General features: G+C 54.7%; 2 protein-coding genes across 5 annotated transcripts in view; both read left to right on the forward strand.

Annotated features, from left to right (window-relative positions):
• The first annotated feature begins 11917 nt into the window (after positions 1-11917).
• The window catches only part of TREH (trehalase), a 31289-nt gene continuing 15671 nt past the window's right edge, over positions 11918-27535 (forward strand). Inside the window, exon 1 of the mRNA XM_089327441.1 lies at positions 11918-12060. Within this exon, the coding sequence (XP_089183567.1) occupies positions 12029-12060 (32 nt within the window). The 5' untranslated portion in view covers positions 11918-12028. The remainder of the gene's footprint in view (positions 12061-27535) is intronic.
• Positions 12695-16966, forward strand: LOC103345627 (trehalase). Of its 4 annotated transcripts, none has more exons than XM_089313395.1 (5): positions 12695-13298; positions 13793-14010; positions 14274-14385; positions 14628-14740; positions 16786-16966. In XM_089313395.1, exons 2-5 carry the CDS (start codon positions 13840-13842, stop codon positions 16924-16926), a joined length of 537 nt encoding a protein of 178 aa, XP_089169521.1. In that variant the 5' UTR covers positions 12695-13298; positions 13793-13839; the 3' UTR covers positions 16927-16966. The 4 variants fall into 4 exon arrangements, with proteins under 4 accessions (XP_089169521.1, XP_089169520.1, XP_089169517.1 ...); XM_089313394.1 differs by lacking the exon at positions 12695-13298 and adding an exon at positions 13331-13413; XM_089313391.1 differs by lacking the exon at positions 12695-13298 and adding an exon at positions 13337-13413 and having other exon boundaries at positions 13658-14010.

Here is a 27535-nt window from a genome sequence, read left to right on the forward strand (position 1 = left end):
ACCCTTGCTCACTGCTTCATGGTGACCAGCAGGGAGAATGTGGAATCTTCCAGATCTGTTAAGGCCAAGGCCTAGAGCGAGCCTTGTGTCCCTTCCACATCCTGCTGGTCAAGGCAAGTGCGGAGGCCAGCCCAGGTTCCGGAAGGCTGGAGAAGTGTGCACTGCGCCCATGTGTGTTGCCAGTTCCCCTCCACCGTGGAGGTGGACAGAGCTGCAAACAGGCCAAGGGGTATGAGTGCTGACTGGGGCCAGCCACAGCAAGGCCTGCGAAGTGAGGCTGTGAGAACCAGGGGAACCTGCGAGGCGGGAGGAGCGGGCAGGGCTAAAGGCCTTTCTTCTCCAGGGGACACTGGTCTCCCCGAGCCTTAGATCTGGCAAGTCGGTGTGGAAAGGAAAACGCAGCGGTAAACCCCGGAGGACGGGAGGGAAACCTGTCAGTTCCCAGCCAAGGGAACGAACCAGCGGCCTGTACCCGGGAAGGCAGCAGGGGATGGCCCAAGTCCTCAGACCACTGCCACCCACGTGGGAGACCTGGATGAAGCTCCTGGCTTCCGCCTGACCCAGCCCTGGCCATTGTGGCCATTTAGGGAGTGAACCAGCGGATAGAGCATCTGTGTGTGTATGTGTCTCACTCTGGCTTTCAAAGAAATAAATACTATAGATCTTAACAACCAAACCAAACCAGAGAAATTCCCCATCCCCACGGGCTAGGCTGTAGTTCATTGGAAGAGCAGAAGGAAGCCAACCTGGAGAGGGCCCGGCTCGTGCCCCCGAAACAGGTGAATACAATGAGGAAGGAACAATCAATTTGGCAGGGGTGGGAAGCAAGGCAAGGAAAACGAATAAAAAAGAAAAACCCAGGAGAAGATGAAGGAACACAAAATAGATGGTAAAAATGAGCTTAGATAGGGGCCGGTGCCGTGGCACAGCGGGTTAACATCCTGGCCTGAAGCGCCAGCATCCCATATGGATGGCAGCTCTAGTCCTGGCTGCTCCACTTCTGATCTAGCTCCCTGCTGTGGCCTGGGAAAGCAGTAGAAGATGGCCCGAGTCCTTGGGCCTCTGCACCGTGTGGGAGACCTGGAAGAAGCTCCTGGCTTCGGATCAGCCATTGAGGCCATCTGGGGAGTGAACCAGCTGATGGAAAACCTCTCTCTCTGTCTCTCCCTCTGTCTTTTTTTTTTTAAATTTTTAAAAGATTTTATTTATTTATTTGAGAGGTATAGAGTTACAGACAGTGAGAGGGGAGACAGAGAGAAAGGTCTTCCTTCTGTTGGTTCACCCCCCAGACGGCCGCTACAACCAGAACTACGCCGATCCGAAGCCAGCAGCCAGGTGCTTCCTCTGGTCTCCCACGTGGGTGCAGGGCCCAAGCACTCAGGCCATCCTCCACTGCACTCCCGGACCACAGCAGAGAGCTGGACTGGAAGAGGAGCAATTGGGACTAGAACCCGGTGCCCATATGGGATGCTGGCGCCTCAGGCGGAGGATTAACCAAGTGAGCCATGGCGCTGGCCCCATCTACCTCTTTCTGTAACTCTGTCTTTCAATAAAATCTTTTAAAAAAATGAGCTTAAATAATAACAATAACCAACCTAAACGTACTTTAATTTGTGAGTTAAAGACATTGATTCTTTTTATTCATTTATTTATTTGACAGAGTTAGACAATGAGAGAGAGACAGAGAGAAAGGTCTTCCTTCCATTGGTTCACTCCCCAAATGGCCGCTACGGCTGGCACTATGCTGATTCAAAGCCAGGAGCCAGGTACTTCTTCCTGCTCTCCCATGCGGGTGCAGGGCCCAAGCACTTGGGCCATCCTCCACTGCCCTCCTGGGCCACAGCAGAGAGCTGGACTGAAAGGAGCAACCAAGACTAGAACCTGGGGCCCATATGGGATGCCGGCGGCGCAGGCGGAGAATTAGCCAAGTGAACCGTGGGGCCAGCCCCCAAGACATTGATTCTTAGATTAGAACTGTGTATTGTCATGGCTAAATCTCAGAAATAACTAGTACTGAAAAAAAAAAAAAAAAGGCAGCAGGTTGCCAAAAGATGCAATCAAATATCTTCTGAGTAAGATTTTTAAATATGCAAAGTAGTACAGTGGTTCCTCAAGAAAATTGCCCCTAGGATTACCATATGAGCCCGCGATTCTACTTCTGGTTACATACCTGAAAGAACGGCCGGCAGCGGCCGGGGCGACGTCTGTGCACCTGTGTGCGTAGTGGCAGGACTCGCGAGAGCTGGGGAAATCCAAGCCGACTGCATGAAGGATGGAGGGATAATCGGGTGAGCGCTGGCCTCCGTGAGGGAGACGCCTCCCGGGACACGCACCCTATATCAGCGCCCGGGTTTGAGTCCGCCTCTGCCTCTGTTCCAGCTAACCCGGACCCTGAGGGGGAGCCGTGGTGGCTCAGGTAGATGGGCTCCTGCCACCTAACACTGCAAGACTGGGGCTGAGTTCCAGGCTCCTGGTTTTCAGCCTGGCCCAACTGTTATGGGCCTTGGGGGAGTGGACCAGTGGGTGAGAGATCTCTGTGTGTTTCTGTTTCTCTGCCTTTTAAATAAATAAAATACAATAATTTTTAAATGAATGAATAAACAAATGTGATCTATCCATACAGTGGACTATAAGTCAGCCTTAATAAGGAAGAATATTCTGGTGCGTGCTACGGAGTGGCTGAGGTTTGGAAACAGCATGCTATGTGAAATAATCCAGACAAATTCTTCGTGATTCCATTTATATGAAGTAACTGGAGCAGTGGGTTCACGGAGACAGCAGCGTGGTGGTTGGGGGTCGGGAGGCGGCTGGGGAGTGAGTGCCGAATCTCCTGCAGTTTCGGTTTGGGAAGATGAAAAGTTGTGGCTGTGGTTGGAGGTGACGGCTGCACAGCGGCGGGAACGCACTCAGTGCCCCTCCGCTGCACACTTAACAGTGGTTAAAGGGCCTGCACTGTGGCACAGAAGGTTAAGCCACTGCCTGTGATGCCAGCATCTCATGAGCACTGGTTCGAGTCCTGGCTGGTCCACTTCCGATCCAGCTCCCTCCTAATGCACCTGGGAAAGCAGAGGGAGATGTCTGAAATACTCGGGTCCCATTTATATAAATAAAAAGAAAAAATAGATTGCCAGAAAAATAAAACCAGTACTGTGGTCTCTGCCACCCACTGGGAGACCTGCATGGAGGTCCAGGCTTTGAGCTTCAGCCTGGACCAGCCCTGGCCTTTGGGGATGGAAGATATTTACCTTTACCTCTCTCTCTCTCTCTCTCTCTCTCTTTCCTCTGTCAATCTGGCTTTCAAGTCAATAAATCTTTTTAGAAAATCCTTTAACAGGTGCAGAAACATTGTATCTATTTATGGGGTACCATGTAATGTTCATTCTTGATGATATGTGTATTTGACCACAATTGAAACAAAAATGCAAACCAGTGCCACGTGTGGCTCACAGACACCCATACAGCAGAGGTGGGAGAACCTGCGCGAGTGCCGAACCACAGGCTCGGGATGGGCTGAGGGAGGGAGGCAGGCAAACAGCGAAGGGCGCACAGGTGTGTCGGGGGCATTGTGACGTTTCCGTTCTGGAGACGGCGTCTGAAGAAATCGGGATGATGCAGGGCGGTAGGCACTCAGAGTTCCTGTCCTTGTGCTCTGAACTCTGCTCCAAGCGTTGACTGTGTCATTATTTGAGATCAAGTGCATTCCCGGTACTATGACCACAGACTACTGTGCCGTTTATTTGAAAGCCCCCAGTATTCATGCCTGGCAAGCTGGAGTCAGGAAGCCCTGCCCAGCCCTGCCCAGCCCCGTCTGCCCAGCACAACAGCCACCTCTGTAGAGTTCCACCCTGGGCACGGCCACCCCAGCTGGCAGGGCCTGCGCCTACATGAGATCGTCATGGCAGAGTCCAGAGCAGAGCCCTGTGCGCAGCCATCTGCCTGGCACGTTGCTATGTGGGACCCTCCAGGAGACGCCCTGCCCCGGCTGACCCCAGCACCTGGCCACCATAAAGCCCTGAGAGAGGACAGCAGCAGCACTGCCCGGGGACCTGAGCTGCTCTGCAGGTCCTCCCGCAAGAGACAGGAGCAGCGGGCAAGCCGGGCTTGGTCTCTCCCGGTCCTGGCCCAGGAGGCCAGGTCTGGACTAGGTGTCCACAGTGGCGAGGCTGTGGGGGGAAGGAGGCTGAGTTCCAGCCCAGCACCACCCGGCAGAGCCTCCGCCTCCCTCCCCATCGGGAGCCACAGGGACAGCCCTGCGACGTCCCCACAGCGTCTCTTGTTGAGATTTAATCCCCATGGCACCGTATGGAGAGACAGACAGGACTCTCAAGGGGCTGCTTGGGTCATGAGGTCACTGCCTGGAGAATGGATTAACTCATTCATGGGGAATAGGTTAATCAGTTAACAGGTAAAAAAGACTTATTTTTGTTTATTTGAAAGGCAAAGTGACACAGACAGGGGTTGAAGAGAGAGAGAGAGAGAGATCGAGATCTTCCATGCACTGGTTCTCCCCCCAGACGGCCACCACCATCGGGGCTGGGCCAGGCTGAAGCCAGGACCAGGGGCCCAAGCACTTGGCCCATCTTCTGCTGCTTTCCCAAACTTATTAACAGGGAGCCAAATTGGAAGTGGAGCAGGCGTGGACTTGATCGTGCACTCATCTTGGATGCCAGCATCGTAGGCTGTGGTTCAGCCCGCTCTGCCATCTGCTGGCCCCACCTCCCTGTCTCTAACGAGGGTCTGCATTCCCTCTGCTGAACTGAAGGCCCTGTGGCCATGGGTTTCCTCTGAGCCAACCATCTTGTCCTCCCCATTCTCATGCAATGGCTGAGTCTACCCAGACAATGGTGAGGCCCCACAGGGCCCAGCCCTATCGTTGCAGTTAGTGCTAGTATTAGGGTTAGGCTTGGGGACAGCAGGAGTCTGCGGCTCCACTAACGTGGGTCCATGTCTCGACGGCGAGAAGTGCGGCAGGCTCTTCTTGTTGATCCTTTACAAACCGCACAGATCCTGTGTTCTAGCTCTCTAGGCTCTCCTCTCACGCTGGGGCACAGCTTCGCTTCTCTGCTGGGTTCTTGGTCTCGTGACCACCAAGAAGGAGGCTCGTGGTCCAGGAAGAGTGAGCAAAGGGAAGGGTGTTTATTGGAAGAGGCAGAGAGAGCCCTGCCAGCAGCTGTCTGGGAAGGCTGCCCACAGGCACCGCCTGACCCACAGGGAGGGACTGCTTGCCCTGAGTTCCTGCTCCAGCTGCCTGGCTCAGACTTACACAGTTCTAAAACAGGAAGTTCACCTGATTGGTCGAGGTGTATGCTAATGAGGTATTCTACATAAGCCAATCAGGGAGTCAGCAGGGCCTGAATGTGGTTGGTTTGATTGGTCTTGGCTTATTTGACCAGCAGGTTTGGTCTGAGCCTGCAACCATGGTAGGCCCAGGTGGACCCCTGCTCCCCAACCTCGGGCCACAGATTTGCATCATGAAAGTTCTCCCTGCAAGACCCGACTGCACCTTCAACGCCAGCTCCCTGGATATTTGCCAGCCACGCATCGGAGGCCTGCACAGTGGGATGGAGGGAACAGTCCTTCCTGGACCCCTCAGCCGCTGAAATGCAGTCAACTGGGGCGTCTCTACCCAAGCATGGGCATTTGGAGCAAAGGTTGAGACACTACTTGGGATACCTACATCCTGTATCAGAGTGATAGGGATTCCTAGGCTCCTGGAAAGGAAAGAAAAAAACACGTGGTGTAACTCTGCAGGAGCCCTGAGGGAGCGGGGAGACAGGAGAGGGAAGAAATATAGACGGCGTGATCTTCAGATGTTTCTGAGTCCGCTTAGTGACTTGAGCCAGCACTCTGCTCTCTTCTGTGCAAAACAGGCTGCTCCAATGTTGGTTCCTGGATTGGTTCATGTAGCATGCCTCATTAGCATATACTTTTAGTTTCCTGATTGGTTGTTATTCTGGTGCCCTGACTGGTTGCTATCCCTGCCAATCGTTTGCTATTCTGGCCTCTTGATTGATTATTATTCCTGCCTTCTTGTTATTTGCCCCTCCCCTAGATTGGTTAGATCTGTACTCACTTCTCAGACAGGGGCCCATTAGAGAGATCCACTTTGTGTGTCAAAAAGCCAGCACTGGGGGCCCCATTGTGGCGTAGTGGGTTAAAGCCACTGCCTGCGACACCAGCATCCCATATGGGTGCTGGTTTGAGACCCAGCTGCTCTACTTCCGATCCAGGTGATGTGCCTGGGAAAGCAGCAGCAGATGACCCAAATGATTGAGCCCTGCACCCACATGGAAGATTTGGAAGAAGCTCCTGCCTTTGGCCTGGCCCGGCCCTGGCTGTTGCAACCATTTGGGGAATGAACCAGCAGGTGGAAGATGGATATCTCTTTCTCTCTCTCTCTCTCTCTCTCTGTCTCTGTCTCTTCTCTCTCTGTCTTCCCTCTCTGTAATACTACCTTTCAAATAAATAAATAAATAAACCTTAAACAAACACACACAAAAGAGTCAACACTGGCAAGCTTCTTTGGCAACTCCTCCCTTGGAGCCCCCTCCTGAGTGCAGATTTCAATAAATCTCGCTTTACTCATTGCCCCTCTGTGTGTGGAAACTTCTTCAGCCTGAGACAAGAGCCAAGATCATCTTCACTGTCCTGCAACCAGAGTCCCTGGGTTCAAGTCCCGGCTCCACTTCCCGTTCCAGCTTCCTGCTAACGTGCACCCGGCCCTGTTAGGATCTGCTAGGCCTCTGGCGCACAAATAGTTAATTCCAAAAACGTGGTGAAATTGGGCACAAATAGATAGCCTTGAATCTTGGTGTTATTTCTCCACCGGATATTTTGCCTGCCAAGCACTCGCTTGTAGGAGTGCCTCTCCTGGGACAACCAAACTGACAGAACCATTTTTGTAAATCATCTGCTTCAATACACAGCTACCAATGGGACTTCCTGCGCGATTCAAGCCCACCTTATCATGGACAATGTGGTATTGTACACGTCCACATAACCCTCCCTCGACAAGTAGCTTAAAAGGTGGCCGTCACCAGCTATCTGTCTGGCCAAAGGCTCACTGCAGACCCCAGGCCACCACTGGGGCGGGCTGAAACGTTACTTCCCCCTCCCATGTGCCCTTCCTGCAATAAGATTCCTTTCTCAGGCCGGCGCTGGGGCGCAGTGGGTTAAGCCACTGCCTGCAGCACCAGCATCCCATGTGGGTGCAGATTCATGTCCCGGCTGCTCCACTTCCGATCCAGCTCCCTACTAATGCACCTGGGAAAGCAGCAGAAGATGGCCCAAGTGCTTGGGCCTCTGCCACCTGTGTGGGAGACCCAGAAGAAGTGCCAGGCTCTTCCTGGTCTCTGGTTTCAGCCTGGCCCAGCCGCAGCCATTGTGGCCATTTGGGGAGTGAACCAGTGGATGGAAAATCTCTGACTCTCCCTCTCAGTAACTTTATCTTTCAAATAAATAAATAAATAAATCTCTTATTTAAAAAATACTTTCTCCCTTAATTATCTCTGTGCCTTCTTTGGACCCCAAAATCCTAAAACCTAACATGTCTTTGAGTTCCTGGTACCCATGCGGGAAACTCAGATTGAGTTCTCGCATTGGGGAGGAAATCAGCAGTTGGAAGTTGGAAAGATGGAAGTCGCTCTCCTTCCCTCTCTCTCCTTCTGCCTTTCCAAAAACAAGAAAGAAAAGTAATAACAGGCACTACCCGCAGTTGACAATCTGTGTGTTCCCAAAGCACGTGGATTCCAATTCTTACATCAGCCTTTGAAGAGTTACCGGTATCCCCACTTTGCTGAGGCTCGAAGAAGTCACGTGACTCGTCTACACTTGTCTACACTTGGCGACCAAGTGTCTCCAGCTCTGCCCTGCGAGGCAGCTTTGGCCTCAGGGGCCCATGGACGGGGCCGCGCCTGTGGTCTCTGCGGCTTGGTGCAGGTGCCCCTCCGGCCCCGAGTTCCTGCCAATGCAGGCAGACAGCGCTGCAGGAGGAAAGTGAGTGGGAGGTGTTAGACCGTGGTAGTTTCATGGCAGCAAAGGACCGGCACAGCAAAGACGAGCTTCTTTCTTGCCTGCCTTTTTATTTATCATAGTAACTATTTCTCACCACAACAGGAACTGGGTATCTGCAGGTGCACGGCTATTCTAAGACAATGAGGTTCCAGGGATCAATCAGAGCCTAGCTCCCTGTCCCTCGAGGCTGCCATCTCCCCCCACCCCAAATGCCTGGGGGCCACTGTCCAGGCAGCCTGTGGTCACTCAGGCTCCCACTTCCTCCCGTGCAAACAGGGCCGTGGCAAGCGGATGACTGTACTTGCAAGTTTTCAAGCGGCTTTATGACATCTCGAGCAGGAAGGCGCAGGAAACGCAGGTGGCAGCAAGAACTTGGTCACGGGGCCAGGGACCCAGATGTGGGAGAGTGCGGTGTCACGGTGGTGTCCTGCCATGCCAGCCATGCAGTCACCTCCTGGGGGCCGTGTGCACGAGAGCGAACTCTGGGCGTCCAGAAGTGGCTTGCACGTGGGTTGGGGTTGGGGTGTGAGGAAGGCAGCCAGCCGTCACAGACACCCGGATGTGTGCGTGCAGGCTCGGTCAGGGGGTCAGCCGTTCAGTGGTCACAGGCTAAGAGGGATCCCCATCCTCGCTGCACCCCACCCTGCAGGCCCACGGCTAGCTGGAGGTTGGTCAGGCAGCAGGAGGTGCCACAGGGTCACAGGGACATTGCTCCTGGCTGGACAGGTCACCAGCAAGGAGACACCCTCCCCAGAGGCCCCTGGGCAGGGGAGCAGTGGACACTCAGAAGGGTCTGTTAGGATTCGTTAGGCATTTGTAAGTGACACCAGTGGCTTAAGCCACGGACGGCTTTGTTTTCCTGGTATTACAGGAGTGCGGGCTCTTGTGACTCAAAGGTACTGTTGAAAGCCGGGCCCTCTCCAGCTTCCTGCTCTGCCAGCCGGAGCAGGCAGCTGTGAGCACCATTTCAATGCCTCCTGGTTGCAAGGAGGCTTCTGCTGCTCCACACACCTCATCTGTACTCCAAGCACGAAGGAGGGAGAGGGGAAGGGCAAAGGGTCAAACAGAAGCCAATCGAGTCCCTCCTCGTATAATTTTTTGTTTTATTTATTTGAGAGGCAAAGAAACAGACACAGAGAAAGAGACAGACATGCAGAGATCTGCCTCCTCCTGGTTCTTTCCCCTGGGGCTGGGCCAGCTGAAGCCATCAGACCAGAATTCAATCTTCCAGCGACTTTCTCACCTCACTGTGAGAGCTGGGTCCCTGGCCACCCCAAACCCAGGAACCTGGAAAATCAACAGCTGGGCACAGCAGCACTCTGGGAGCAGACAGTGGAAAGGAAGCCGGTGGCCAATACTTAGGAGTTCGGGGGGGCAATGAGTTGTCTTCTAAGGACGGTGGGCCCGGAGCAGCCCAGATCTTTGTTCCCTGGGGTCGGAGCTGAGCGCTGAGAACGAAGGTCCCCTTCTCCGCCCGTCCACCCTGCCTGCAGCGCCACCTCCAGGTGAAAGCCGAGCAGGCTCTCAACGCGCTCCAGCTCCCCACTGCTGGGGCTCTGCTCGCAAAGGCGGCAGCCAGGGCAGTATCAGCGCTACGCAGCAGGATGGGCCCGGCCTGCAACCCTGCCATCCTACATCAAAGCAACGGTTCGAGTCCTGGCTACTCGGCTTCCCACCCAGCTCCCTGCTAACGCACCTGGGGACCTGGGGAGGCAGTGGAAGAAGCTCCTGGCTCCTGGCCTCGGTCTGGCCCAGCCCCGGCCATTGCGGCCATTTGGGGAGTGAACCAGTGGGTGGAAGCTCTCTTTCTGTCTCTCCCTCTCTTTGTGCCTCTCCCTCTGTTGCTCTGCCTTTCAAATAATAAATGAATGATCAGGTGAGCTAAGTGGGGAGAGTTGGGTGAGGACAGCCAGGAACATCTGGGCACAGAGGAAATGAGGGGGGCCCAGGGCTGTGTCCGTGTGGGCTGAGGCCCAGGCCAGATCCGAAGAACCTTAAACTAGAACCATCGTATTTATTCTGTAGGCTTCCCCCAGGTGTGAGGGTATTACTTTTCCTTTTATTTTATTTTTAGGTTATTTGAGAAGCAGAGACAGATAGACAAAGAGAGCTCCTGTTCCCTGGTTCACTTCCCAAATGTCCACCGTGGCAAGGGCTGGGCCAGACGGAAGCAGGAATGGGAACTCCATCTGGGTCTCCCACGTGCCTGGCAGGGGCCCATGAACTTGAGCCATCACCGGCTGCCTCCCAGAGTGCACATCAGCAGGGAGCTGGGATGGGAAGTGGAGCTGGGACTTGACCCCAGGCACTCTCCTAAGGGATGCAGGCACCTTCACCACTGGGCCAAGCGTCTGGGCCTTGCTTTCCTTTCAGATTTGTAAGTGATCGCCACACATGGAGGCTGGCACGTCCACGCAGCCTAGAAGGGGCACCGATGATTGAGTCCACAGTCCAGGCCGATGCGGCAGCCGAGGGTGGGGTCATGTGGGCATTGGGGGGGCGGGGACCCAGCAGGCCGTTAGGCCCCCTCCTATGCACACACACACACACACACACAGGAATCGCTGTCAGAATTACAGACAAACGGAAACACTGGAGGTTTCTCGAACACGGGTGGACTTCCACCCTCCCCTGACGAATCAGGGGCTCGGATAAGGAAGGAGCCACCTGGCCCACTGCTCCCTTCTCTGCCTCATCATGGAGGAGTGTGCTTCCCGGCCACCCTGGTCCCCGCCACCCCCAGACGGGGTCCCTTGCTGCACTGCTGGCTCTGTTACGCACAACCTGTCTATCTTGCACACTCGAGTCCCCAATTTCTGAGGTTGCCAAAATGGAGAGCAAATCCTCCCGTTCACGTGAAAGGACCCACCACCAAAGCTGGCGCAGGGCAGCCAGGTGCTCCGTGCAGGGCTGCTGGGCCCCAGCTGTGATGTAAGCCGCCCCTCAGGGATATTCACGAACGCTCGGTTGAAATCCCACGGGCTGCAGGGACTGCATGGGAGACAGAGGCCGCGCCTCGCGCACAGGTCACCTGCTCACACCTGGCTTTGCTGCGAACAGCTGTGGCCCAGCAGGGAGATGCCCACTTGTGCGGGGGCCCAGAGGGGGCCCTTGACCCCAGGCCTTGTTCCCACGGGCGGAGAGGAAGCCGCAGCGGTTGAGGTGAGAACAGGAGGCTGGTAGCCTGGGTGGGCAGAGGCGACCACAGGCAGCTGCAGCACACGGGCGCCTGGCCCGCACGCACCTGCCACACCCTTTCTGCAAAACTGCTGCCACGTGCAGAAACGGGAGACGTGCAGAGGCTCCCAGCTCCGCAGCCCCCGGTGACTCAGCCCCACACCCACCCGCCCACAGCTTTGAGACAACCGAGAGTTAAACAAAAATAAAAAACTTGTGAAGAGGTGTTTTTGATCCACAGGTGGCTGTGGTTTGGGTAGGGGCGGGGGAGGGGAGCTGAGTCTTCCTTAGCTGGCTTCAGGCCCAGCCCTGGAGGAGGGGGCAGGGCTGCAGGGCCCGGGCTGGGGGCTGCAGTGCCTGCCCTCCGCGCTCACCCCTGCTCAGCTGCCTCCTCCTCTCCTCTGGTCCTTGGAGAGCTCTGCTGCGGCCCCCTCTGCCTGCGGGGTCTCCCCTGCCCCAGGCTGCCCAGGTGAGCCTGCCTCCCCCACCGAGTTAACCACCCTGGGCAAAGCCTCCCCTGTAGCCTCGTGCGGCTCCCTGGACGAGGAAGGACTTGGCCAGAGTGAACCGGGGGCCCCACTGGACCTCCAGCCCCGGACAGGACAGGGCTGTGGGGCAGGCCTGCCCTCCAGGAGGCTGCTGGCTGCCATGTCGCACACTGCCCCACCTGCCCTCCACGCTGCTCTTTGAACTATTTGAGGCCGTTCTCTGGCCTGTTCCAGCAAACTGCCTCACCTGGGTGAGGGAGCGCCCACGAGCCTGGCCAGAGCCCCTGGGTTCAGCCGAGGCCTGACCCTAACCTCCATGCCGACTCAGCTTCTATCGCCAAGCAACAGGGATGAGGCAGCCCTGCCTGCCTGGGGGCCCAGGGTAAGGCCCACCCCTCAGCCCCCAGGGGGTCTGTGGCACTCTCCCCTCCCCCACCCCTTCGCTTTGGTTCAGTAAAGTGGAGGTGGGGCCGAGAGGGGGTGGGGCAACGCCTCTGAGCTGGTGATGTTTGAGCAGATCCTGCTGAGCGGATCTGGAGAGGACGGTCCAGTGGGGGGTGGGCAGTGCAGTGCAAAGGCCCTGGGGCACTGATTGGGGAGTGGGAAGGCTGGGGCCAGCATTATGACAAAGCAGGTTAAGCCACTGCCTATGAAGATGCCAGCATCCCACATGGGTGCCAGTTTGAGTCCCAGCTACTCCACTGCCAATTTGGCTCCCTGCTAACATGCCTGGGAAAGCAGTGGAAAGTGGTCCAAGTCCTTGGGCCCCGGCAACCCATGCAGGAGTCCTGAATGGTGTTTCTGGCTCCTGGCTTTGGTCTGGCGCATCATGGTCACTTGGGGAGCGAACCAGTGGATAGAAGATTCTAACTCCACCTTTCAAATAAATAAATCAATACTTTTTCTAAAGGATAGGAAGAAGGCCCGTGTGGCTGGGGCGGGACTGGGACAGGCCTCGGAGAGGGGGCTCCCGGGCAGAGGGGAACAGGACAGGTGCCAGGTGGGTGGCAGAAGACTGAGCTGTTAGGGCTTGTCCGTGACTGACCGGCACGCGAGGGTTAAGGATGCACCTGGGGTAGTCATGGGTTTAGTCCCGAGCACTTGCGGTGACAACTTCGGAGAAGCTGCGTGACCAAGGGTTTTGTCCAGCGTCGGGCCGGTGCCGGGCCTGGAAGGGGCTCTGTTCCTTCTCCCAGTGTGTGTATCACAGACTCCCCCTGAGTCCCCAGGGGAAACACACACGAGCCCCAGGCCCTGTCCAGTCCCAGGGGCCTGCACTGCTCAAGGTACCCCACCCACCCTGGGCTCCCCAACACTCCTGGACCCTGCAGCGCAGCCTCTGTGTGGCCAAGGCCAGGCCGCTAGGAGCCCTGGTGTCTGAGACTGTGGCACAGGGCCTCTGGGCCTGGCTCAGGGTCTCACCTCTCAGCCCGGCACCTGCCAGGTGTCCATGGAGCATCAGTCAACGAGATGACCTGCGTGCGGCTGGGTGTGGGGGTGCCAGGCCCCATCCCCCTCCACCCTGCACCCCTGCTGCCACCACCAAGCCAGGCCCAAGGAGCAGCCCACCAACCCCACTCTCTGGCTCAGGCAGGCCAAAAGCTAAAACCCCTTCCCCAGGTGAGGCGGATGTGGATGAAGGGGGCGGGGCAGGGTGAGGGCGGGACCAGAGAGGCTGCTGGGAGCCATCCGGTCTGTCTGGTGCCCCCTCTGTTTCCGTGGTCTGGCTTTCAAGGTGGGGGGGGGTTCCCGGCCAGCTTAGGCATCCTTTGGGGGGCAGCAGAAACAGGCTCCTGTTAGTTCCTGCTGAGCTGGGCAGTGGTGCGGGCAGAGGGGCCACGCAGGGGGAGCAGCTGGGTGGGCCTGGGTGGCCATGCAAAGCGCTGCTCTCTCTCAGCCTCCGAGCAGAGGGAAGCCCCTCCGGTGGGCGCTGGCACGGGGCACGGCCACAGCAGTCTCAGCGGCTGCCATTCCCACAGGCTCAGGAAGGGAGAGCCAAGCAGGGGCGAGAGCCTGGGTCAGGAGGAGCCAGAGGGGAGGACTTCTTTCCAGGAGTTTCTGTAGGGCCCCAGGGCAGGGCTCCGTGAGCTCCAGCTGAAGGCAATGCCGCCCAGGGAATGAATCCCAGGCTACGAAGTACAGAAATCCGCGGGCACAGCGCATGGCGGCCCTGACGGCCCTCCTGTGGCATGAGGACAAGGGCGCTTGGTTCGACTACGACCTTGAGAACCAGAAGAAGAACCACGAGTTTTACCCGTCCAACCTCACTCCACTCTGGGCCGGCTGCTTCTCTGACCCTGCCATCGCAGACAAGGCTCTGCAGTACCTGCAGGTGAGGGGACAGCAGCCGGGTCGGGCCCACAGGGAGCAGCACTGTCCCCTCCTGGCTCTTGGGAGCAGGGACCTGGTAGGTGGCAGCCACTCCCTCCTGTCTGCTCCTGGGCCTTAGCCTGTGGCTCCCACCAGGGGGCAGCAGCGAGCCGAGAAGAGGTGGCTAGGGAAGGTGCATCTGGGGTCCAGGAGGGTCCTGCACCTGCACCCTGGCTCCCCCTGCAGCCCCCACCCACAGCCTCAGTAACACCTGGAACCTTCTAGGACAGCCAGATCCTGAACCACCGCCATGGAATCCCGACCTCTCTCCAGAACACAGGCCAGCAGTGGGACTTTCCCAATGCCTGGGCCCCCCTTCAGGATCTGGTCATCAGAGGTAGGGAGGCCTGGCCTCAGGCTGCAGGGGGTCGGCTGTCCTGGTGCTAGGGAGGTGTGGGCCGTGGAAGCAGGCCCCTTCCCCTGTGTCTGTTCTGGCCTCCCACTTGGCAAACGCCCCACTCCCACCGCCCTGTGGGATCAGCCCTCCTCTGCCTCCACAGCCTGCACTGGGCCCAGGGCTCTCCCTTGCTGGGGCCTGGAGCTGTGGAGATTCAGGGTCCTGCCTGGGGTGGGGTCTAGGCCTGGCCAAGTCGCCTTCAGCTCGGACACAGGAAGTGGCTTTCCAGCTGGCTCAGAACTGGATCTGGACCAACTTTGATGTCTACTCCCAAAGATCAGCCATGTATGAGAAGGTGAGCTGGCCGCAGCTTAGTCACCGATCAGTGCTGTAATGAAACACCCGAGGCAGGCTAGCAGTATTTAAACAAAAGTGGTTCATTTTGACTCATTTGTGGAGGTTCACGGGCCCCCTGTTCAGCCCCCAGTGAGGACATCCTTTTTCTTTAGGTTTTATTTGAAAGGCAGAGTGAGAGTGACAGAGAGATCTTCCATTCGGTGGTTAATTTCCCAGCTGGCTGCAACAGCTGAGGCTAAGCCAAGAGCCAGGAGCTCCATCTGGGTCTCCCACGTGGGTGCAGGGGCTCAAGGACTTGAGCCATCGACCACTGCCTCCCAGCGCATTAGCAGGGAGCTGGATCAGAAGTGGAGCAGCCGGGACTGGAACCAGTGCTGTGATGTGGAATGCTGGCGTGGCAAGTGACAGCTTAACCACCACGCCACAGTGCTGGCCGAGCCTCAGAGCAACATGGGCAGGGGGCAAGTGTCTGGTCTCTCTCCCTCCTTATGAAGCTACCAGGATTGAGCCTTGGGGGCTCTGCCCTAATGACCCTACCCTAACTATCACAGAAGGATTAAGTCCCCACCCTCTTAATAACATTCGTATAAGACGGGGGAAGTCCCACCAGGCCCCCTCCTCGGATGAGGAAGGCAAGAGTTTGTGCCATCATCCTGAACACTGAAATGCCCAAAGATCAAAATCCTGAAAAGTTAGCTCTGGAAACAATAAATAAAAATTATTGAAAAGGCATTCGCTTACATTTGTAAAAGGGGATTTATCTGGGAAACTTAGAACATGTTGTAGACCACTTGACATAATAAAATAGGCACTACTCGCACACACACCTGTGCCTCAGGTGCGCTAACAGCGGCGGCTCCAGATCTGATAGCAGCAGGTGGACCGTGTGCGTCCAGAACAGGGCAGAAAGCAAACTGCACAACACATGTCGCCGTGGCTGGTAACTGTGCCCTCCGCTTCGTAACTGCCGTCCTGGGAGATCTGTGAGGGACAACCCAGGTCCTTGGACAGGTGGACCAGAAAGGGTGGTGGTGCTACCACTGTACTGGAGTCACCTGAAGCGCTGAGTCGCAGGGCTGAGCGGTGGGCACAGCACTCGGGCCCCGCCCTGGCTACTCCGCTTCCTGTCCAGCTTCCTGCTAAGGTGCGTGCTGGGAGGCAGCAGGGATGGCTCAAGTGCTCGGGTCCCTGCCACCCACGTGGGAGACCCGGACGGTGTTCCCGGCTTCCCCCGGCCCAGCCCTGGCTGTCATGCACATCTGGAAGGTGAACCAGCATGTAGACAATCAATTTCTCTCTCTCTCTCTCTCTCTCTCTCTCTCTCTGTCACTCAGCCTTTCAAATAAATAAGTGATTCAGGAGAGCTCGGATCTGGAGAACTCTGTCTTTCATAAATACAGGTGTACAGAAAAGGCCATCTCTTTGGTATTAGGAAGTTTCCAGGTTTTTCTGCACACACAGGAAGTCAACGTTGTGACGACACGCTGTCGTGGAGCCACATTTGTTAAAGATGCATTAAGTGAATGACAGCTCTCTCAAAGTTTGCCCAGTTTATACCTCTCGTATTGAAATGATGTGAAGTCGCAGGCTTTTGGTGCACGGGTTAGGATGGTGACTGGGACATCTGCTTCCCAGCTCTGCTCCTGACTCCGGCTTCCTGCTAATGCGCACCCTGGGAAGCAGCAGAGACGGCCCAAGTGCTTGGGTCCCTGCCACCCATGCGGGAGACCCCGATTGCGTCCCTCATCCCTGGCTTAGGTCTGGCTGTTGCACGCACCTGGGCAACGAACAGGCAGATGGGAGATCTCTTTGTGTTAAAAAATTAATTATAAATCTTAAAACAGAAATTATGAAAAACTGAAATGTGTAGCATGAGGAGTTGTTAAAATAATGCTGAAATAGAGGAAAGCTTAAAGAAGAAAGAAGGAAAAAATAAAAATCTGGGGGCGGGTGCTGTGGTGCAGTGGGTTAAGTTGCTGCCTACAACACTGGCATCCCATGTGAGTGCTGGTTCGAGTCCTGGCTGCTCTACTTCCGATCCAGCTCCCTGCTAATGCACCTGGGAAAGTAGCAGATGACTCAAGTGCTTGGGCCCCTGCACCAACGTGGGAGACCCAGATGGAGTTCCAGGTTCTTGGCTTTAGCCTGGCCCAGTGCCAGCCATTGAGGCCATTTGAAGAGTAAACCAGGGTTGGAAGATCTCTGTACCTCCCTCTCTTCTCTGTAACTCTGACTTTCAAATAAATAAATAAATCTTAATTTAAAAAAAAAGGGGGCCAGCACCGTGGCTCACTTGGCTAATCCTCTGCCTGGGGCGCTGGCACCCCGGGTTCTAGTCCCGGTTGGGGCACTGGATTCTGTCTGGGTTGCTCCTCTTCCAGTCCAGCTCTCTGTTGTGGCCCGGGAAGGCAGTGGAGGATGGCCCAAGTGCTTGGGCCCTGCACCTGCATGGGAGACCAGGAGAAGTACCTGGCTCCTGGCTTTGGATCGGTGCAGCACACCGGCCGTGGCGGCCATTAGGGGGGTGAACCAACGGAAGGAAGACCTTTCTCTCTGTCTCTCTCTGTCTCTCATGGTCTAACTCTACCTGTCCAAAAAAAAAATTTTTTTTTGACATATGGAGAAAGTGCCTGAACCATGATGTGCAGAGCTGGGACTTGAACCCGGGCACTCCAGTGTGGGGTGCAGACACCACAGGGTGGGCCTAACCGCGGAGCCAGAGGCCTGCCACCAGGTGACGCATTTTAAGCTGAATTTTCAACACTGCCGCAGTGCACGGCCAGTTCCTCTCCCAGACTGAGCTGTCTCACTCTCTTGTGTACGAGATTCCAGCTTTGAGGATTTCAACATTCGATTTCAGACGTTGGAGACTTTGAATTTGGGGGATTTTAGAATTCAGGATCCAGGCGATGGGGACTGTGTCTCAGGAGTATGGTCTCAACCCTCTGGGAAGTGTCAGCGCAGCCAGGACAGTGGCGGCACCCAGTGGCCACATCTGGGCACTGCAGGGGCCGGGGCTGTGTCCAGAACCGCTTCTCCCCTAGGGCGGACTTGGTGGGGTAGGACCAGTGCCTGACCTTTCACCCGACCTCTTGTCCCCAGTATGACATCAGCAATGCACAGCCGGGTGGCGGAGGGGAGTATGAAGTGCAGGTGAGTGGGCCGTGCTGTCCCCACCACTGACGGGACCCTCCAGGCCGCAGGGAGCAGCTGAGTGCTCCTTGGTTCCCTGGGGTGGGTGGGGCCAGGGCCCTGGGGCCCCGAGTAGAGGAGCCCCCACACCCCCAGCGGGTGCCTCACAGCTGTGGCTCCACCAGCCTCCCCTCTCTCCAGGAGGGGTTTGGCTGGACCAACGGAGTGGCCCTGATGCTCCTGGACCGCTATGGTGACCGGCTGAGCTCAGGGACCCAGCTGGCGCTCCTGGAGCCCCACTGCCTGGCCGCTGCCCTCCTGCTCAGCTTCCTAACACGGTGACCACAGGGCGGCCTCCCTGCACCTCTGTTCATTAAACCTCTCACCGGCCCCGCCTTCTCCTGCCTCTTTCTGCCCTGCCGCCTCCCAGCCTGTCTGACAGAGCAGGGACCTGGAGGTCACGGTGAGCCAGGGTCCCTGTTTGGACCTCCCACTGGGGAGGGGTCCGGGCCCCCACCCACCCGGCTTCACACACACACCTAGCTCAAATGCTTTATTGTTCCGCAGAAACACAAATACTGAGAACCTGCAGCCCGGCCTGGCTGCCGAGGGCCCGGGGCTGGGGAGGAGGGCCGCCCTCGTGAACTTTCCTCAGAAGAGTCTGGATTGGAGTGGATCCCTCCCTGATCAGCCATGTCCCAGAACAGTGCTTCCAGCAATTGCACAGTCAGCTGGCCATTAGCAGCGGATAACAGCTGAGCGTGCTGCTGGGCCAGGGGGCAGAGTCCCCAGCCAAGGTCACTGTCACCCAGAGCCGTGCCCCCCGGGAGGCCTCTGACACGCTGGGGCTGAATACGGTTCATCTCCCAGCTCTGGCTCGTGGAGGAGTTGCACAGTCTCCTGCGGATGGTAGCAAGAGGCGTGAGCCATCTGGCTGTGGGGTTTAGTGCTGGGCCTGTGGGAAGTGGTTAGGGTTGGATAAGGTCGCGAAGGTGGAGCCCCGTGGTCCCAGCTCTCAGTCCAGACATGGCGCACGCGCACGCGCGCCCCCTCCTCTTGCTGTGTGGTATGAGCAGCAGGCCACGTCCAGGGGGTGCCCTTGATCTTGCACCTCCAGAAGCCTGACCCCAAGTGGCCTGCCTCAGGTGAAAAGCCAACTAATCCCAATGTGACCCAGCCGGTCACTTCCCCAGTAAAGAAGCAAATAGTGATGAGCTTGCAGAATGAGGAGCTGGTACCCAGAATCACTGTGTTGCCTAAAGTGTGCTCTTTCCAACAAAAATACTATGGCTCACTCAAAGAAACAGGCAAGTATGAGCCCTGTGTGTACACACAGACGTCCACACGCAGAGGAAGCAGGGGAACTGCCCAGGAGAGTGACCGAACGTTGGACTTACAGGAAAGAACTTCAGAGTGACCTCTATGAAGGTATTCTAACCAGAGGAACTGTGCTAAAGAAGTAAAGTATGATGACCATATTATTTCAAGTAAAGACGATCAATGGAGAGAGAGAAAATGCCAAAAAGAACCAGATGAGGGTTCTTGTTTCTGATGAGGGCGGTGGATGGCATCACTCCAGCCTAGCAAGCCACCAGCTCTTCGCAGGCCTGTCAGAGAATGAGGGCACCGACAACCAGTGCCTCCAGAGACGGAGAGACAGACAGACGCAGAGAATCACAACTTTCCAGAGCAGAAACCTCGGCGGGAACCAGTGCTGTGTTCTAGTGTGCAGCACATCACGTCTGGCTTTCAGTCAGAAATTACAAGGCATACCAAAAGGCAAGACAAGACAAAACAGGGTGAGGGCACAGAGAAACGCCAGAGCCAACTCAAACCTAACAGGGATGCTGGATTCTCAGCCAGGGACTTGAAGCAGCTAGGATGGGCATGCCAAAGCTCTAATGAGAGAGTACACAACACGGGTGGTATTGAGGCACAGAGATGAGAGTGCCAGGGAAGAGACAATTCACAGATACCAAGAGAAACCTGCCGATGCCCTCCCTGGGCTCTGTAGTGCACCTGCTACAGAATTAGCAGACTTGAGGATGCATCTACAGAAACTTCCAAGACTCAAAAGCTAAGAGAACAAAGACAAATAGCAGAATAGAATATCTGAAAACGTGTGGGTGACCAGGACGGGGCAACATATGTGTTAGCAGGAATACAGAAGAAAGAAGAGAACGTAGGATTGACCGTGGGTGAGAAGTTCCCAGAATCAATGTCAGACACCAACCTACAGGTCCAGGAAGCTCTGAGACCACCACGCGAGATAATCCACACACACACACATGTGTATCATAGGCAAGCCAAAGAAGTGCAGTGATAAACAGAAAAATCTTGAAAGAAGCTAGAGGAAAAAACCAGCTTACCCATAAAAAAAAGAAAGGGGAAGAAACACATTGGAGTCCTCGGAAATCATCCAGGCACAGAGAGAGCTGTGACATGATGACACGTGCATGTGGGTTTTGTCCACACTTCCCTCTCAGTGTAGACTGTAGAAACGTCAGCCTTCCCTGTCTTGCCCTGACGCTTCTCTCTGACAGCAGATGGTGAGGTGTGGCTCCTCAGAGGGCAGGAAGGGGTGCTGAGGGTCTGAGTAGACCCGCTGTGTTAGCAGTAACGCCATGCAGCCACGCATCGAGGCACCTTGCAGACCTCAGTGCGGGCGCTGTGGCACAGCAGGTCAAGCCGCTGCTTGCAGCACCGGCATCCTATAGGAGCGCCAGACAAGTTCCGCCTTCTCCAGTTCTTCTTCTTCTTTATTTTTTTTAAAGATTTATTTATTTATTTGAAAGAGTTACACACACAGAGAAAGAGAGAGAGGTTCACTCCCCAATTGGCCACAATGGCTGGAACTGTGCTGATCCAAAGCCAGGAACCAGGAGCTTCTTCCAGGTCTCCCATGTGGGTGCAGGGGCCCAAGGACTTAGGCCAACTTCCACTGCTTTCTCAGGCCACAGCAGAGAGCTGGAATGGAAGTGGAACAGCCAGACAAACTGGCACCTATATGGGGCCCATATGGGATGCTGGCATTGCAGGCGACGACTTGACCTGCTGTGCCATAGCGCCAGCCCCAGTGCCTTCTCCACTTCTGATCCAGCTCCCTGCTAGTGCACCTGGGAAAGCACTGGAAGATGGCCCAAGGGTTTAGGCCCCTGCCTCTGGCGGGGAGATCCAGATGAAACTCCTGGCTTTGGCCCGGCCCAGCACCAGTGATTGCGGCCATCTGGGGAAGTGAACCAGTGATTGGAGGATTCTCTCTCTGTCTCTCCCTCTCTAACTCTTTTTAAGTAAGTAAATAATCTTTTATAAAAAGTGAATCAAATTTGATCAGAGGCCAGCAGCTGGTGCCTGTTACTGCAGAGGGCTTCTCAGTGTGTGGAGTAGAACCTTCTACCTGTTTGCTTGCTTGCTTTTTAAAGATTTATTTGAAAGAGTTACAGAGAGAGAAGGAGAGGCAGAGAGAGAGAGAGAGAGAGAGAGAGAGAGAAAGCTTCCATCTGCTGATTCACTCCTCAATTGGCCACAACAGCCAGAGCTGCACCGATCCGAAGCCAGGAGCCAGGAGTTTTCTTCCAGGTCTCCCATGTGGGTGCAGGGGCCCAAGGACTTGGGCCATCTTCTACTGCTTTCCCAGGCCATAGCAGAGAGCTGGATCAGAAGTGGAGCAGCCGGGACTTGAACTGGTGCCCATAGAGGATGCCGGCACTGCAGGCAGCGGCTTTACCCACTGCGCCATAGCACCGGCCCCTACCTGTCTGGATTCACACGTGATCTGTGTTGGGAATGGTAAGAGAAAAGGAGTTTGAATCAGAAGTGGTTTTTCTATCTAAACTCAAGAGCAGAATAAAATATTAAAGTTGTTGAGAGAGAAACATCAATTTAGCATTCTGTGCCCTAAAAATTTATCCTTCGAGGGGGCCAGCGCCTGCAGTGCCGGCATCCCATATGGACGCTGGTTCATGTCCTGGCTGCTCCACTTCTGATCCAGCTCTCTGCTGTGCCTGGGAAAGCAGTGGAGGATGGCCTATGACTTTGGGCTCCTGCACCAGAGTGGGAGACCCGGAAGAAGCCCCTGGCTCCTGGCTTCAGATCAGCCCAACTCAGGCCATTGTGGTCATTTGGGGAGTGAGCCAGAGGATGGAAGACCTCTCTCTCTCTCTCTCCCTCTCTCTCTCTCTCTCTCTGCCTTTCAAATACATAAATAAATTTTTTTAAAAAAATTATCCTTCAAAAGTGAAAGAGAAATGAGACTTTCACAAACAAAAATTGAAGGAATTTTCAGAAGACTTGCCTCGCTAGGAGCATTCAAAGAACGTTCGAGAATGGCGTTTGGCCTGCATGGCCATGAAGGCCTGAGTAATACAATGACCAAGTGAGAACCATCGCAGGAATGCAAGCGTGGGTGCACGACACTGTGCATGCAATGTATGTTCAAGTAGTTGCACACTTCAATATGGCTAAAATACCCAATTTGATATATTTACCCACCATAAAAATGTCAAACAAAGCAAGAACCACCCCCCAGAAGAAAGGAAGGGCACTGTGGCTGTGGTCTGGGTGGCAGGCTGGGGCGAAGGTGACCCTCTGGGGCAGAGGGCGGAGCTCTGCCGTGGGAGAGCACAGGGCCTGACCCCGCTGGTCTGCGGCGTTCAGTGCTGTTAGGCCAGAGCTGCCTCGGCCACAGCCGGCTGCAACCTAACTAACCCGTGACCCCGCTGCAGCCGAGCGGGGAGTGGTAGCCTGTAGCAGGCGGCTGAGCCTCAGCCCCGGTGCGGGCCAGCTTCAGGCTGAGGACCACTCGGGCACGTGCAGGGCGGACGCTGCTGTGGCCAATCCGACCCCGCGCGTCCCGCCGTCCGCCCGCCAGTCTGTGACCACTGCCTCGCTGGCTGCTGGGTGGGGCTCTGAATCCTGCCGGGTTCCGGTGCTGCCTGGCTCACGAAAGGCGTCTGCTCGGATACAGCCGCTGACTTAATTCGTTCACATGTTTCTTTAATCAGATTGGCGTGGAAGGTGGAATCCAGAGTCCACCGCGAGGGACCCCAGCGGCACCAGGTGAGGGAGCGAAGGTCCTGCCAGGGCCGTCGTGCCCACCGATGGCCCCCGCGGCCAGGGTCTCGGATGAGCTCTCCTGGGTTTGAGCTCGCAAATTCTGGTTTTGGACTGGGTCTGGGTTTGGCTCCCGTTAGAGACCTTGCATAGGTACCTCTTGAAAATGAGTTTTTTTCCAAACAGGAGGCTGAGACACTGGCTAACTTTACGTACAAAAAGTATGGGGCCCAAAACCTAAGTAGCTTTGGAAAAATGGATTAACTTTATGAAGCCCACTTAAAATCACAGTGGCCCACAGGGGAAGCTTGAATCCAGATAAAATGGTGCAATGGTGAAGTGCACGAGAAAACAAAGGGTCCAAAACATCACAGCGGCCGAGGCACTTGTTCTGCAACTGGTATGCAAAGAAATCTGGAAGATTGGAGGAACCAGGGGGGCCTCTTTATAAGGTTCCTCACTGAAGACAAACGATCATTTTTTTTTTTTCACAAATATTATTCAAAAGCTTTAGCTATCCAGGCAGGAGATTTTGCTTTGTTGGTCAGAAAAACTGTGGATGTAGGTAGTCGTTATAACCTAGTGAGTTTTGTAATATGCTGTACTTACTACATGGCTAAAATTTTTAAATGAAAGCAGTAAGATCTGTTCATGTTTATGCCTGTAAGTTGTATGTGATTTTTTTATCCTATGATATTGCCAAGTTAAATTGTAAAAGAGCTCTAGTAATTGATTTTATTTAAAAATTTTTAAATTTATTTTTATTTTAAAGGTAGAGTTACAGAGAGGCATAGGCAGAGAGAGAGAAAGGTCTTCTATCTGCTGGTTCATCCCCAAATGGCCACAATGGCAAGAGTTGGGTCAGGCGCTTCCTCTGGGTCTCCCATGTGGGCACAGAGACCCAAGGACCTGGGCCATCCTCCACTGCTTTTCCAGGACATAGGAGAGAGCTGGATCAGAAGTGGAGCAGCCGGAATTTAACCAGAGCCCATATGGGATATCGGCACTTCAGGCGGCAGTTTTCATCGCAATGCCGCAGCACCAGCCCCTAATTTTTTTTTTACAGATTTATTTTATTTATTTGAAAAATAGAGTTAGAGAGAGAGGTAGAAACAGAGACAGAGAGAGGTCTTCCATCTGCTGGTTCACTACCCAAATGGCCATAATAGCCGGAGCTGGGCTGATCTGAAACTTGGAGCCAGGAGCTTCTTCCGGGTCTTCCACATGGGTGCAGGGGCCCAAGGACTTGGACCATCTTCCAAGCCCATTAGCAGAGAGCTGGATTGGAAGTGGAGCAGCCAGGACTCAAACCAGTGTCCATATGGGATGCTGGAACCACAGGCTGGGGTTTTCACCTGCTGTGCCACAGTGCCAGCCCCTAGTAATTGAGTTTAAGAAAAAGAAATGTGGGATGGGGCCGGCGCTGTGGTGTAGCAGGTAAAGCCGCCGCCTATGGCACCAGTTCGAGTCTGGCTGCTCCACTTCCGATCCAGCTCTCTGCTATGGCCTGGGAAAGCAGTAGAAGATGACCCAAGTCCATGGGCCTCTACACTTGTGTGGGAGACCCAGAGGAAGCTCCTGGCTTCAGATTGGCTGAGCTCCGGCCATTATGGCCAACTGGGGAGTGAACCAGTGGATGAAAGACCTCTCTCTATGCCTCTTGTGTAACTCTGACTTTCAAATAAATAAATAAATCTTTAAAAAGAAAAATAAATGTGGGGCTGGCACTGTGGTATATTGGGCTAAGTTGCTGCCTGCAGCGCTGGCATCCCATATAGGTGCAAGTTCATTTCCTGGCTGCTCCAGCTCCCTGCTAAAGACCTGGGGAAGCAGCAGAAGATGGTCCAACCGCTTCAGCCCCTGCACCCATGTGGGAGACCCAGAAGAAGCTCCTGGCTCCTGGCTTCAGCCTGGCCCAGCCCCAGCTATTGTGGCCATTTGGGGAGTGAACCAGTAGATGGAAGCACACTCTTTCTCTCTTTCTCCATAACTGTGGCTTCAAATAAACAAATAAATTTTTATTTTTTATTTTATTTTTTTTTACAGGCAAAGTGGACAGTGAGAGAGAGAGACAGAGAGAAAGGTCTTCCTTTTGCTGTTGGTTCACCCTCCAGTGGCCGCCGCGGCTGGCGCGCTGTAGCCGGCGCACCACGCTGATCCGAAAGCAGGAGCCAGGTGCTTCTCCTGGTCTCCCATGGGGTGCAGGGCCCAAGCACTTGGGCCATCCTCCATTGTACTCCCTGGCCACAGCAGAGAGCTGGCCTGGAAGAGGGGCAACCGGAACAGAATCTGGCGCCCCGACTAGAACTAGAACCCGGTGTGCCGGTGCCGCAAGGCGGAGGATTAGCCTATTGAGCCGCGGTGCTGGCATAAACAAATAAATTTAAAAATAAATTGAAAAAGATGGGGCCAGCACTGTGGCGCAGTGGGTTAAAGCCCTGGCCTGAAGTGCCGGCATCCCATATGGGCACCGGTTCTAGTCCCGGCTGCTCCTCTTCTGATCCAGCTCTCTGCTATGGTCTGGGAAAGCAGCAGAAGATGGCCCAAGTCCTTGGGCCCCTGCACGCATGTGGGAGACCCGGAAGAAGTTCCTGGCTCCTGGCTTCAGATCAGCATAGATCCAGCCATTGTAGCCAACTGGGCAATGAATCAGCAGATGGAAGACCTTTCTCTCTCTCTCTTTTTCTCTGCCTCTCCTCTCTCTGTGTAACTCTGACTTTCAAGTAAATAAATAAATCTTTTTTAAAAAAGAAAGAAAAAGAAGTGCTTATATAAATGAGGTATTCTCTCTCAAAATTAAGATGTAACCTAAGTTATTTTCAAGTTCATTTGGATTAGGTAATCTTGGTAAGTCAGAATATTGCTGGTTTAATTAAAACACGCATGTCAGGGCCAGCATTGTGGCATAGAGGGTTAAACTGCCACTGGTGACACTGGCATCCTACTCAGCTGCTCCACTTCCAATCCAGCTCCCTGCTAATGCACCTGGGAAAGCAGCAGAGGATGGCCCAAGTACCTGAGCCTTTCCAACCATGTAGGAGACCTGGGCTTTCTGGTAACATAAGCATAAGTGTCTATATTACAAAATTTGTCAACAACAAAATAGCTAAGATGACAGCTAGCTATTTTGTGTGTTTTTTTTCTTTACAGTAGGTTTGAGGTGGTGGTGTTCACTTTTTTTTTTTTAAGGTTTTATTTATTTACTTGAAAGTAGGAGTTACAGAGAGGCAGAAGCAGAGAGAGAGAGAAAGAGAGAGAGAGAGAAAGTCCTCCATCCACTGGTTCACTCCCCAGATGGCTTGCAATAGCCGGAGCTGTGCTGATCCAAAACCAGGAGCCAGGAGCCTGCCCTGGGTTCCCGAAGTGGGCACAGGGGTCCAAGAACTGGAGCCATCTTCCACTGCCCTCGCAGGCCACAGCAGAGAACCGGATGGGAAGTGGAGCAGCTGGGACCCGAACCAGCGTCCACATGGATGCTGGCATCACAGGCAGCAGCTTCACCTACTACACCATAGTGCTGGCCCCATGTCTTATCTTTATAAGCAATCCAAGCAAAACTTTTCTTAAAAAAAAGATGAATTATTTATTTGAAATAAATGAGCAGGGCCCCAAGGACTTGGGCCATCCTCCACTGCTTTTCTAGGCACATTAGCAGGGAACTGGATTGGAAGTGGAGTAGCCAGGACTCGAACCAGTGCCCATAGAGATGCCAGTGTCATAGGTGGCAGCTTTATCCACTATACTACAATACCAACCCCTACTCCACTTCTGATCCAGCTCCCTGCTAATGCACCTGGGAAGGCAGCAGAAGATGGCCTAAGTGCTTAGGCCCCTGCATGGAGTCCCTGGCTCCTGGCTTCAGCCTGGCCCAGACCTGGCTGTTGTGGTCGTTTGAGGAGTGAACCCACGAATGGAAGGAAGGTACCTATTTCTCAACACCTCCCTCTATTGCTGTGCCTTTTGAAGAAAGAAAGAAATGTAAAACAATTCTTTAAACCAGGCTGCTTCACAGTGAATCATGATCCCAAGTCATCATGCCCCAAACCAAGACTGACCGCCTAGACTCAGTACCAGTGAGTGAGCCTCTTTGCCTAAGCTATGCGCTGATTTGTTTCCACCTGTCGGTTCTGCAGAGACTCCTGTTAAGGAGTCCTTGGGATCTTGGTGCTCTCCTCCCCGGGGCCATGCTAATAGTGCCCCTGTGCTGCCTCCTCAGGAGACCTACCTGCTCCTACTCGGGCTTCTTGTGTATATCAGTTCTCTCTCCAGTTAGCGTAACAACGGCAGGAAGAACGCCTAAGAGCCATCCACCGAACTCAGTGCTGTGAATTGTGGATTTCACTCCCACACCAAACATGTCTACTATGATGGAGGCGTGTATCGGAGCAGCTAAAACCCCGGCCTGGGACACCTGCTTCGGCCGGAGTCCTGCTGATGCTCACCCTGGGAGGCCACAGGTGCCGATTCCAGGACCTGGGTCCTGCGGCCACCTGGGAGCCTCTGATTAAGTTTGGAGCTCATGGGTTTCACCTGGCCTGACCCTAGCTGTTAAGGCATTTGGGGAGTGAACCAGTGGATAGGTATCTCTCTCTCTCTCCTGCACCCCAAC

This window comes from Oryctolagus cuniculus, chromosome 1 (assembly GCF_051225735.1).
Source record: "Oryctolagus cuniculus isolate XC-2025 breed Fujian yellow rabbit chromosome 1, ASM5122573v1, whole genome shotgun sequence".
NCBI classification, from domain to species: Eukaryota; Metazoa; Chordata; class Mammalia; order Lagomorpha; family Leporidae; genus Oryctolagus; species Oryctolagus cuniculus.